This window comes from Cnephaeus nilssonii (assembly GCF_951640355.1).
Source record: "Cnephaeus nilssonii genome assembly, chromosome: 7".
Taxonomy (NCBI): Eukaryota; Metazoa; Chordata; class Mammalia; order Chiroptera; family Vespertilionidae; genus Cnephaeus; species Cnephaeus nilssonii.
Window position 1 is genome coordinate 69,679,125 of NC_137078.1, and position 13,543 is coordinate 69,692,667.

At 35.1% G+C, this 13,543-nt stretch overlaps 1 protein-coding gene across 2 annotated transcripts in view; it reads right to left on the reverse strand.

Annotated features, from left to right (window-relative positions):
* The window catches only part of EPS15 (epidermal growth factor receptor pathway substrate 15), a 121,855-nt gene that overhangs the window by 69,069 nt on the left and 39,243 nt on the right, over window positions 1-13,543 (reverse strand). Inside the window, exons 7-11 of one of the 2 annotated variants that reach the window (XM_079776933.1) lie at window positions 12,181-12,306; window positions 9,748-9,807; window positions 5,530-5,727; window positions 4,526-4,671; window positions 1,988-2,230 (exon numbers count right to left, since the gene is read on the reverse strand). In XM_079776933.1, coding sequence (XP_079633059.1) covers window positions 1,988-2,230; window positions 4,526-4,671; window positions 5,530-5,727; window positions 9,748-9,807; window positions 12,181-12,306 — 773 coding nt within the window. The remainder of the gene's footprint in view (window positions 1-1,987; window positions 2,231-4,525; window positions 4,672-5,529; window positions 5,728-9,747; window positions 9,808-12,180; window positions 12,307-13,543) is intronic. The other variant, XM_079776934.1, reaches the window with a different exon arrangement.

Below are 13,543 nucleotides of genomic sequence, written 5' to 3' on the forward strand. Positions count from 1 at the left end.
AAAATGACATGCAACCAGGAAGCATAAAGTCCACCTAACAGTATATGAAGTATAAGAAGGGCATATAAAGAAAAACGTAGCATGTCCCCTTCTTTCAAAATATTTTCTCTCACTGTGTTTTGTACTATACACAAAAATTCCACTTTGGTGCTTTTAAGTAGATTAGAGAGCTTAGGGAAGGCAAGTAAAATGCACACAAAAACCAAGTGACGACCTGGGACAAAAGCATGCTGTTTAGGTATTTTCTTTGCATCAACTTTGCTGCAAAAAAACCCTCTAACTTCAAAATGTATCTTATAAACCAAAAAACTGCAATGCTAAAAAGACAAAGTAAAGCTCTAACTTGAGAGTAAAGAAACTGACAGTACAAGAAAGGCAAAAAGTAGAGAGCTGCAGAATGGAAAAAGTAGTCCAAACTAAAAAAAATACAGAAACGAAAGCAACATTCATAAAAGGATTAATCACAGCTACAAAAAAAATTGCAATTCTAAAAAATAATCAGATTATTAAGAGAAGAGAGATTATTTGAAAGACAAAACAAATGCTAGTTTTAATTTTTAAGGTTAAAAATTTTGGCTAATAGATGAGAAACAGTGACAAAATCCCATTTTGATGAACTGTACTGATATCTGACATAAACAGACAAGGGTGTCTATGCTCCAGTGAATGGACTTCAAACAAATGTTACATTAAAAACTCTGTAGAGCAATGAACAATATAATGAACAATATAATTTCAATGAACAATACAATTTCAATGAACAACAAACTTCAATGAACAATATAATTTGCTTCAGCAAATTCTGTCATATCTGTAATTTGTGTTGGTGGGAGAGTGGGTATAAAATGAAGGCAGCAAGGGGAAAAAACAGTCTATGTAAGGAAAAGAAAGGGTGAAACAGTCATTCCAGAACTGAGATAGTTATAGCAGAGGGCATCAGTACAGACTTGTAACCTTTATCTTTATAGGTGGCATCATTTTTAGCCTTCTCCACAACTTAGGGAAGCCACGTCCTACATCATAAGAAATGTCCAAAAATTCATAAAATATTCCCCCCAAAAAACTCACAAAGCAGATAATCAAATATTTATTTTATTTAAAAATAAGAATAACAATTCTTAGAACCAACTTTTGTACCTGGTGAATCTCTCTCATCTAATTTTCATTTAGATGACTTAGAAAATATCCAATTTTGACTTTAATGAGATTTGTTTAAATGAGATTTTTCATCCTACATGACAAAATTAATGCAAAACCAAAATATTCTATTGACATTTTAAAGAATACTTTCCTCATACCACACACTTAACAACTATAACCACAGCAATGGTTACTTTATAGGTCACAAGAAATTTGCAGATTCAGAGAATGTATTTTTAACAGCAAATCCTTTTAAAGCTCTATTAAGGCCAATATATTGTAAATGCATTATACTTGGAGGGTTTATAGATGAGGAAAAACCAAGACACAACATGGCTAACAATGTAGTTTTGAAAGCTCCTACTGCTGGCCAGAAAACAAAACAGCAAAACCTGTTCCTAGCTGTACAGGTATGAAACTCGGCTGTATGCTCAGGAACAAAGGGTCATCTATATGGTAAAAACCATAGATTTCTCCACAATATGATGTTTTTTCTAGTTTTTAAATTTAAAACTGATACCAAGGAATGATAATCTTGATTTTGTTTTCAAAATTATATTGTTTTGTAAGAGTAAATCATCAAATGAAACCCAATAATTTAATTCTTATGAATTTCATTTAAATCTTATACCCTATTCATAAAAATTAATCCACAGATCCAGGAGGGGAAGAATAAGACATTTTTCCAATTTTGAGACTGAAAAATGTGGTTGCCACATGTGTGATGAATGATAGGGTAAACGAGGGACAGCCCAAGGATGTCATACATGCATTCAGCATATCTACAGTCACAAACTAAACCACAAACAGAATACTCCTCTGCTCCTAGCCAGATATATTTCTCCACCATTCTGTCCAAATCGAGTTTGTCATCTGACATAGCTCTTGTTCCTTTCTGTTAATGCATTCAGGTTTTCTTGTAAGTTGTCTTACCTTTTGTAAATTGGCCCTGTCTGATGGTGGAATCATCTCAGGAGTAAGAATATGAGGAGGATCAATGCCCTTTACTAACTTCTGATTGATTAAGTGAAAAGCCAAGGCAAACTGATCCTTTGAAAGCTTCCCACAGTCCTTTGTGTCACATAATGCCCTGTACAAATAAACAAAATGAACAGTATATAAATGCCACAATTACCACTCTAAAAATCTAATGTGACTATGTAGCTATTTAAAAATGATTAGTTGAATTAAAAAAGGTCATACTAATTTGTGGCTTGCCCAAAACTCACTCAAACGTTAGAAGCAAGACAACAAAATAGATAGAGACAGACAGAATGTTGGCCCTGGTGCTGAGTCTCTAATCTGGGTTTGTTTTGTACTTTTTCTCATTAATTTCCACAACACCTACTGAGTAAGAGTTGTACTGGACCAAAGAATCCCAGCATTGTCTATTCCCAATATTTCAACATTAAAAGATATAAAAGAATGAGCCCTAACCGGTTTGGCTCAGTGGATAGAGCATTGGCCTGCGGACTCAAGGGTCCCAGGTTTGATTCCGGTCAAGGGCATGTACCTTGGTTGCGGGCACATCCCCAGTAGGGGGTGTGCAGGAGGCAGCTGATTGATGTTTCTCTCTCATCAATGTTTCTAACTCTCTCTCCCTCTCCCTTCCTCTCTGTAAAAAATCAATAAAATATATTTTTAAAAGACATAAAAAAATGAAACCTAAGTTTCAACAAAATTGGTTCATTAGTGGTATTAGAATGATCTAAAACAAGCAAAAACTTCCATGTCAGCTTGCTTCCTGCAACTCGGAGTAGGAGGATATAAGGATCACCAAGTCAAAGCAGAAACAACAGCTGCAAATGGAGATCACATGTGAAGAAAGGCAGCAATCTGGAAAGCTTTACAAAATCACTTGAAGAGAAACAGCAAATGTTTTATTCTATTTTCTTTTTTTTAAAGCTTAGCTTTCTGAAGTCCTGATCTGTTTGATTCATTGAAAACGAATATGGCCTGATGAAAAGACTACAGGTTATAAGTTACAGTGTCAAAGAAACATTGAATTTCAGCTTTTGTACTTATTTATTCTTGTGATCTTAGCCAAATTTTTAACCTCTCCGAGCCTTAATTTCGTCATCTATAAAGTGGAGATAACATCCATCTCGCAAGAATACTATGAGAATTAAAGACGAAGTACATAAAAAGTGTGGGCATAATGCCACACCCATGACAGCTGCCATTTTACTGAGCATTGTGCCTAGCCTAGGCACTCAAAAGTGGCAGCTATGATTAGTTATGCATATAATTTTTCCCAGTCTTGGGTTCTTGTTCCTTTTAAGGCAGATCTACTGTCCTCCTTTGTTCAACCCTTTGGTACATGGGCCAATGCTCTAATCACTGAACACACCAGCCAGGGCAAGGCTTGTCTTTTTTAAGGACCAAGTATGTAATTCCAATGTGAAGGTATAAAAGTATACATATGCCCTACATAATTGTACAAATATGCCTTGAAGACACTTAAATTTCAAATTTTGTATTCTCCCTTAAAAATTTAAGTTTGGCCCTAGCTGGTATGGCTAAGTGGATAGAGCGTAGGCCTGTGGACCTAAGAGTCCTGGATTCGATTCCAGTCAAGGGCACATGCCATGGTTGTGGGCTCCATCCCCAGTGCGTGTCGTGCAGGTGGTGGCAGATCGGTGGTTCTCTCATCATTGATGTTTCTATCTCTCTCTCCCTCTCTCTTCCTCTCTGAAATCAATAAAAATATTTTTTTTTAAAGTTAAGTTGCCTAGCTGGTTTGGCTCCGTGGATAGAGCATCAGCCTGCGGACTGAGGGGTCTCAGGTTTGATTCCGGCCAGCATGCCCGGGTTGCGGGCTCGATCCCCAGTAGGGGGCATGCAGGAGGCAGCCGATTAATGAATCTCTCTCATCATTGATGTTTCTATCTCTCTCTCCCCATTCTTCTCTGAAATCAATAAAAAGTATTAAAAATTTTTAAGTTTAATTGATATATATAGATGCTGCATTTTAACATTCTAATAACAATTAACTGGCACTGTCAATCTTATAAAATGTCAGGTAACCCATTCTCCAGCTTCTCTAGAAGAAATCCTCAGTTTTTCTATAAAGAATTCTGAAACAAAAAATTTCCTATTGATAAATGCCTAAAAATAAGAATGCACAAAACTAGATTTAACACACACCATACGTTTTTAAAATCCATTTAAAAATTTATTTATTAATTTGAGAGAGAGATAGGAAGGAAGAGGGAGGGAGAGAAAGAGAGAAACATTGATTTGTTGTTCCACTTATTTATGCATTCATTGATTGTTTCTTGTATGTGCCCTGACTGGGATCAAATCTTCAACCTTGGTGTATTGAGACAACGCTCTAACCAATAAGTTACCCAGCCAGGGTAAATCAATTTAAATAAAGTCTTACCAAATGTGGGCTAGTAAGGCAGAAGGTAAACCTGTCTTCAGGAAGATTTCACGGACTTCCAATCCAGAAACAAATCCATCCATATCTTTATCAGTTTTCAGGAAGATTTCATCATATTTAGCTTTTTCTGAAGGTGATACAACCCACTACACACAAAAATAATTATATATACACACACATATACATAAATAATATTTCTGCCAAAATAAAACAAACTTTGAAGTGACATCTTTCAACACATGACAGTATCTGTCACAAATTCTGAGCAATTTTACTCCACTAACTACTAAGTATAGCAACAGTATATCATTTTCATCAGATCCCTAAAATGTTGTGGTCAACAAAAAATTAGAGAAGAAAAATATAGGTCAGTGGGACTACATTTATAGATGCCCATTGTTTTATTTTTAAGTAGTGAGTAAATTCAAGCACAGTTAACTCTTGACTTATGACCAAATGAATATGGGTAAGTGGAGAGTTTATATAAACAAAATATTCAGATAATTCTCAAACTCCAATTTTTATAGTTTCATTCACCATTACTAACCATATACAAATTGGCTGACTTGCATAGCCTGTCATTATTTTCCTTTATGCAACCTGACAAAAAGCAGGTTGGAGGGGGAAAAGGCCTTGTATAACCCAAAATTGGATAATTTGAACCCCAAAAATCAAGAGTTAACTAGAGATTAAACAAATAAAAACACCTAATAACTATGCCAGGGCAAGCATTCCAGATTAGTATAGAGTATCTGCTACCTCCAACTTTAATTCTAGGTAGATCAAGGCAAAGCCAATGAACCATCCATATGATCTAAGTAAGGTCAAATGCAGAAGGATTACCTATTTTCTTTGGAACATCACATTATGCAGATTCAATAAAAGGGAGCTCTAAATCTTGATCCCTTTGATTGCTCCTTCTATCTTCATCAAGCAATCAACTGTTCAATGCCATGCAGTTTGTTTTTTTTAAATAAAAGTTTTTGAACACTGATAAATCTAACCTGTCTTAACGGTCCTTTGGTAGGTAAAATGCCTACAGGTGGGAAGGAGTGGTAAGATTCCTTTGCTGCTGAAGTGGGGATCAGCCGCATAGAGCCTGACATACTGACCGTTTTCCTCTTTGAAGGTGGCACCAAGGCTGGAGGCAAGGACATTGGCACAGGTTCTTTCTCAAGTGCACAGTACACCAAAAACATGGCCTTCAAAACAGACAAACCAGGGTCATACATATTAAAATAATTTACTATCATCCACCCACTGAATTGATTACTATTCAATAACAAAGCATCTTCAAACTGTCTAAAATCTTTTTAAAGAAATAGGCTTTTAAGAAAAGATATCCAAGACACAATGTTAAACATGAAAAAATTAGGGTGTTGAACAGTATGTATACTGTGTCATCTTCTGTATTAAGGGGGTAATAACTATTCATATTTGCTTGTATTTGTATTAAGACCTCTAGAAGGATAAAGAAGAAACTGAGAAAAGTGGTTCATTATGAAGTAGGTGTAAATGGAGCAGTTGAGGGCAACAATGGGATGGGACTGAGATATGCTCCCCACTGAATATCATCATACCTAATAAAATGGTAATATGCAAATTACCATCACTCCGCTACGCTCACGATTGGGCCGGCTGGAGGCGCGGGACTCAGGGTGGCCGATTGGCTGGCGGTAGGAGCGGGGGGCGGGGACTCGCGAGTCCCCGCCCCCCGCTCCTACCGCCGGCTTAAACGGCCAGCGCTGCTTAGGCCGGCGCTGCGGAAGACGCTGGTGGCGGAACTCGGGGTGGCCGATTGCGTGGCTGCTGGCACCAGTTTTCCGCCAGCAGCAGTTTTCCTCTGGCCACCCGCCCGATCGGAGCGCCTCCCGATTGGAGTTCCTCTCCGGGTGGCCGATGATCGTGCTGGCGGGAGGCGCTCTGATCGGCGGGTGGCCAGAGGAAAACTGCTGCTGGCGGATAACTGGTGCCGGCAGCCAGGTGAAGGAAAAGTCTATTGCACGAAACTTCGTGCAACGGGCTCCTAGTCTCCTTATATTGTACTGATTTCTGAACCATAAGAATGTATTAACTATTAAAATTATTTTTAATTATTAAATACAGAAAGCACTTGCACAAAGTGAAACAACCTACATAGCGACTGTACCAGGATATTCCTTCCACTTTGAATCCAAGGCACCTTCAATACTTTCAAAAGATGAAAATTTTCCGTAACTATCTTCAAGCATCTGAAATTACTCAAAGCGACTTGGAACCTCCCAAAGTATTCAAATAGCAACTGGAAGGAAGCTTTAATATTTCTTCTTAATTTTTTTTCTTCCATTAAAAATAGCAATTCTCACCAAAATAGGTTTTTAATTCTAAGTTTTGTGGAGCTTTCAAATCAATCCTCATTGAGCACCTAATACAACCCATGATTTCCGTGATTACCAGTATCATTTTGCAAATGAAGAAACTCAGGCTATGATAGTAACTTGTCTGATATATTTTTAAGAAGTGGTAGAGTAAGGCGCAGACCAGGATCTTCGGGCTACAAAGCTCTTTTTTCCAGATTTGATCAGCTTTATTAGGAGCACACATAATTTTACAATACTGTGCTCTCTTCTTTGAGCAGTAAAACTAACCTTTAACCCATTGCTATCCAAATTGTTGCAGGCATCAGAACTACTTGGACAGCTTGATAAAGCACAGATTTCTGGGCCCCACTCCCAGAATTCTAGAATCAGTAAAGTCTGCAGTTGAGCCAGAGAATTTGCATTTCTAGGACGTTCCCAGGTGATGCTGATGCTGTTTACCCTGAGACCACATTTAACCATTTGATACAAACCAACAATTCTCTTCTCCCCATTCACTAGTCAACTTAAAGAATTCAATTTATTTTTTATTTTTTTCAATTTCGGTTTTAGAAACACACAAACTTTCAATCTCCAAAAGCTTGGAACTCCAGAAAGAAAACAATCTGGCTAGCAGATACTTCCAACCAAATACACAATATGTGTACTATTGTCAGATTGACACCAAACTAAAAGAAGGGACCAACATGCACATTAAGGGTCAGCATTCCTCTTGCTGCAGATGGGAGTCATTTCCTGGAAAAGAGAACACTAGAAGCAAAAAAAGCAATGTCAGCCATCTGCTGACAATAGACAACACATTTTTTTGAAAGTTAAAAAAAAACAACTATATTATTAATTTCATGTTGCCTTGAAAATAGTTTCTTTGACAAAACTGAAGTCAATTTTTCTACCAAATAAAACAAAAAAAGTGAACAATATACTGCTGGGTTGTGACTTTGTTTTCTTATAACACTATACTTTATCCTAAACAAAGTCTGCCATCAAAATTAATACAGCATCAAAATAAATACAGCAACTAAATCAAATGATGCACCATAAACACACACAAAATATCTGGCTGGTAACTAGTTTTTTAAACTAAAACGCATTTACACAGCTAGAAATAGACACTTAACTAAGAAGCATTTTACATTAATGATTTCAATGTAAAAATATCAAAAATAAACGTAAGCTTACTCCAGGATAGCAGAGAAAAGAACAAAGAGAAACTGAAACATAAAAAAATCAATGTAGTAGATTTACAGAAGTCTAAAATATTCTGAACAGAAATGTTAGTATAGCCAGAGAACATATGTACAAACAGGTCATGAATTTAGCAACAAAAGAAATCTTAACAATTTTTTTTTAAGTAGAGATTTTAAAGACCACATTCTCAAAATTATATACAAAGGTAACAAAAACAAAACACACTTAAATACTTTGAAAGTAAGAAACATTCCTAAATAGATGATCAAAAAAACCTAAAAATTATCTAAAAAGTAGTGAAAAGGAAAATACTTTGTACCAATATATGGAATCTAGCTAACCCTCTATTCAGGTAAAAAATGTTCCATAAATGCTTTGAACATTAAAGATAAAAAATAAACAGACTTTTTACTCATCTTCAGAAATTTTTTTTAAAAAGTAAACGAAAAGAAATTAGGAAGATGTAATTAAGATAAAAGTTGAGCCCTAGCTGGCTTGGCTCAGTGGATAGAGAGCTTCAGGCCCACGGACTGAAGGGTCCCAGGCTTGATTCCAATCAAGGGCACTTACCTTTGTTGCAGGTTCAATCCCAGCCCTGGTTAAGGTGCCTGAGGGAGGCAACCAATCCATGTGTCTTTCTCACAACGATGTTTCTCTCTCTCTCTGTCTCTCCCTCTCCCTTCTACTCTCTCTAAAAATCAATGAAAAAGTATCCTCGGGTGAGGATTAACAAAATAAGAGAAAAGTTAAAAAGAATAAAAGTCAAAACAGGATAAATAAATCCAAAACATATTTCTATCTAAAGATCAATAAAGATAAAATTCAATTAAACAAAAAAAAAAAATAAAAAGAATAAAAGTCAAAACAGGATAAATAAATCCAAAACATATTTCTATCTAAAGATCAATAAAGATAAAATTCAATTAAACAAAAAATGAGAGAAAATAATACATAAGATTTGGAATGAAAAAGAGATACAACCATAAACCCAGAAAAGATTAAAAGAATAATGCAAATAAATCTGTGGCAACAAGTTTGAAAGTCAAAGAAATGGATAATTCCTTAGCAAAAAGAAAAAGAAAATTGGAATAGACTAATATTCAAATAAGAGATAAAAGGAGAATTAGAGATTCACCATTCATGAGTTCACAGAAGAATTTTATCTAACTTTTAAGGAAGAGATGAATACAACTCTATTTTAAATTAATTGTCCAATTACTAAGGATAACATGTCTTCAGAAAAGACGTAAAAACTTTCTCAGCATATACAAATGAAGCAACACTAAAGTGTTATTCATGTCTTCCTTTAATGAAACAAATGTGAAATTTTGGGGATATATATGGAATGAAATTATTCCAGAGCAGAAGCAGGTACAGAGATGCTTGGTCAAGTCAGGATACAAAAGAGAACATTACTCAGCATCTTTACAGTGCATCATCCAAAGTATACATCTGTATGTACTTTAAAGTCAAATAAAATGAAGATAGCAAACACATATATTTTCTATTATCCATTTGTTTAAAAATATTTATTGATTATCTACGAATTCTAGGTAAAAATATTCATACCAACAATATTAGGGAAATAAGTTTTTCTATAAGGATGAACTAAAGGAAAATTTCCATTTGAGAAAACCATTCAGATGTTTAAGATTTTAAGAGCATTAGGTTACTTACAACTGCAAACTCATCTCTGTCAAGCATTCCATCATGGTCAATATCACTCAACTCCCAAACCTTAAAAAGAAAAGAATTGAGAAAGATAATGTTCTTTCACTTATTGTGCTACATGTAAACACCAAATACAAAAATAGAGGAAAAGTTCTGCCTAAACATTACATTTTTTTTTCTGAGAAATTTCAATTATGCTGATTATTTTATTATATCGTTATTATTTGCTATATTAACAATTACTGTAAAAGGTAGTGATGATTCACTTAAGTATTTTTAAAACAGAAATTCCCTTAAAATTTTTTTAAAAACTATTTTCTTCCTTTCAAGTCATAAAACAATTATGCACATAGTATTTTCAGACAATTACAATGTTTTCACAAACATCATCTCAGTTAATTTATGCAACAGCTCCTGTTTTAGACATGAAGCTACATGACTTACCTAGGACCATGCAACTATTATTAATTAAAGGAATCAGTTTTCAATGTGAAGACTTCCAACTAAGTCCATTATTGTTTTCCCTACACTACAGACTCTCTAATCAACTAAAAGAAATATGTAATGAATACTGTGTAATGAATCATCAGCCAGCTAATGTGCAGGGCTTACAAAGAAAAATAAAATCTGAAAGACCCTGGTAGATTTGGCCTAAATTTAGAATAAATTACATAGCTTTAGACCAGCTACAAAACTATGTTAGATCCTTGAGAAGAAGATATTTAAACATTCAACAAAATCTCACTTGGGGGCAAGAAGAGAAAGTGAGCTGATGAGAGACAGGAGTGGAGATAAGTAAGTGCCTGGTCACTAAATGCTTTGAAAGGAGTTTGGACTTCATCCTGAATGCAATGGGAAGCTAAAAGGGTTAGTTTTATGTTTGAAAAAAAAAAAAAAGATAACAGGATTATGTTTATAGTTTAGAAATCTCACACTGGACCAAACAGTGGAGAAATGATTCGTAAGAAGTAATAAAAGGCTTTTAAATTAATATATATTGAGCACCTAACCTATGCAACACTGATCCAATAGTAGCACTGCTGGTGGTGTGATGGTTTCATTATCATCATCAGCAGCAGCAGCAGCATAGTAGTTAGCATTCAAAGAGTATGTGCTAAATACTTTACATACATTATCACATTTAATCCTTACAACCCTATAAACGAAATCATACTCATTTTAAAGATTAAAAAACTGAGACATGATTTTCTAATGATTTGCCCAATGTCACACAACTAAGAAGTGGTGCAGCCAGGATTTGACCCTACAAAGTAGGATTAAGCAAGGGATTAAAGAAAGGACTGGAACCCGGCTGGTGTGGCTCAGTGGTTGAGTGTCAACCTATGAAGGTCACGGTTCAATTCCCGGTCAGGGCATATGCCCTGATTGCAGGTTTGATCCCCAGTGTGGGGCATGCAGGAGGCAGCCAATAAATGATTCTCTCTCATCATTGATGTTTCTCTCTCTCTCTCCCTTCCTCTTTGATATCAATATATATATATATATATATATATATATATATATATATATATATATATACACACACACACACACACACACACACACACACACACACACACACACATATTTAAAAAAGAAAAAAGAAAGGACTGGAGGTTTAATGAGAGTAGATAAGTTTTGAAATATGAAGAGAGGTGGAGAAAAATCACTATGGAAACAGCACAAGAGTGGCTGGCAATAAGGAAAGCCCAGCTAAAGTTGATGATCATGAAATTATGATGATACCTATCTTTATTAGACTTTCTCAGTAGTCCATATGCAACCACAGAGAAGGTAAATAATTAGCTTCACACAAAGCTGGATTTTCACCATGCAATCAAGAAGTTAAAAAAATGGTAAAGGGAGCTAAGGATACTGACATGAAACTATGGACCATAAAAATCCAAGTTGAATGAGGAAAAAAGGAAATTCAAAAGATGGAGAAAGTAAAGGAGTCGAGATTTAAAGATTTTGATGAAGTTAAAGAAGTAGTCTTGCAAGTATCTAGGAAAGATCTAGAAAGATAAGAAGTTCTATTTAGAAAGTAGAATTTATGATTTCAGAGATGAAACTGTTCCTTATAACAAGGCCCCATGATACAGCTATGGAATAGGTGGCAGATGAAAATTACTGATGGTCTCTGGAAATTAAATCAAGGAATTGAGAGGTCAGAATGTACAACACAAAGAAAAAAAGATCTACTTAAGAGGCTTCTACTATACATATAGCTAATTTCAAACACTCATAATTTAGAAGAGATAACCAAATAAAGAAATAAATTGGCAATGATTTCATATATTAAGTCTGAACACAAAAAGTTCTATAACACAACTTCAAAATAAGATCTGTGCATTTTTTAACAATGAGCTATTAAGTGCTGCTGGCAGATACAAAATTAAAATACATAAAAATTACATTTATAATTTAATAATATCTTACTCTTCCAAGAATATCCACAGGTAACTTAGAGTTGAGCAACACTGGTTTCACTTTATCACCAGACAGAAATCCATTTACTGGACTTAAACTATCAAAAATTGCGTCATATTTGGCCTTATCTTCAGACTATAATATAAAAAAGATCACAAATCAAAACAATGGTGAAAAGGATTGCAATGCAGTTATAAAAACCCAACACTCAAAGAATAGACAGTATATTTTTTAAACTCATCATTTAAAAAACATTTTCACTTTTATCAAAATATATTATAGTAAATGATAATTTAAGTTCCTCCACCCCACTCCTTTTGTAGCTGGACCACTATCTTTGCTATTCTGTTGTTAGATTAGAATCACAAGATTTCAGTGATAGAAGAAGGGCTTTGAGAAAAGCACCTAGCCCAATCCTCTCACTTAACAGATCCACAGCAAGGAAGTAACTTTTATAAAAACACACAGCTAGTAGTGACATTCCATGACTTTCTAAACATGCTGTTAGTCACATTTCAAACTCAACCTTTAAAAAAGAAAATCATTCCAGAGGAATAAACATCAAGTTTCCCCCCTTACCCCAAAGCAAGATAGCTTATCAATAACAAGAATTTTCTAAAATCCTAAAAAGTTACTTGTATAGCATAAAAACTATGTTCTTGATTCATCAAGTCCAAATCCCTACATTTTAAAAAATTAGTTAAGCGCACACTAGCATACATAGACAGACAAACCAAAATGGTTTTCTGACAAAACAGTATATATATATATTTTTTTTTTAAATATATTTTATTGATTTTTTACAGAGAGGGAGAGGGATAGAGAGTTAGAAACATCGATGAGAGAGAAACATCGATCAGCTGCCTCCTGCACACCTCCCACTGGGGATGTGCCCGCAACCAAGGTACATGCCCTTGACCGGAATCGAACCTGGGACCCTTCAGTCCTCAGGCTGACGCTCTGTCCACTGAGCCAAACTGGTCAGGGCAAAACAGTATATATTTTTATTGAAGGTCATTGATCTGCTATATACTAAAAATATTTTTTAATTACGCTTTTTAAAATCTATAAGGCCCTAGCCAGATAGCTCAGTTGGTTAGAGCATCATCCCAATATACCAAAATTGTGGGTTCGATCCCTGGTCATGGCACACACAAGTGATCTATTTCTCTTTCTCTTTCTTTCTCTCTCTCTCTTCCTCTCTCTCTTCTCTCTCCTCTCTCTCTCTCTCTCTCTCTCTCTCTCTCTCTCTCTCTCTCTCTCTCTCTCTTTTCCCATCTAAAATCAATTAAAAATTATTTAAGTAAATAAACTGTATTTTTTTAATCTGAAAAGATAGCTATAACTAGTGTGATGTTTCCAAATACCTATA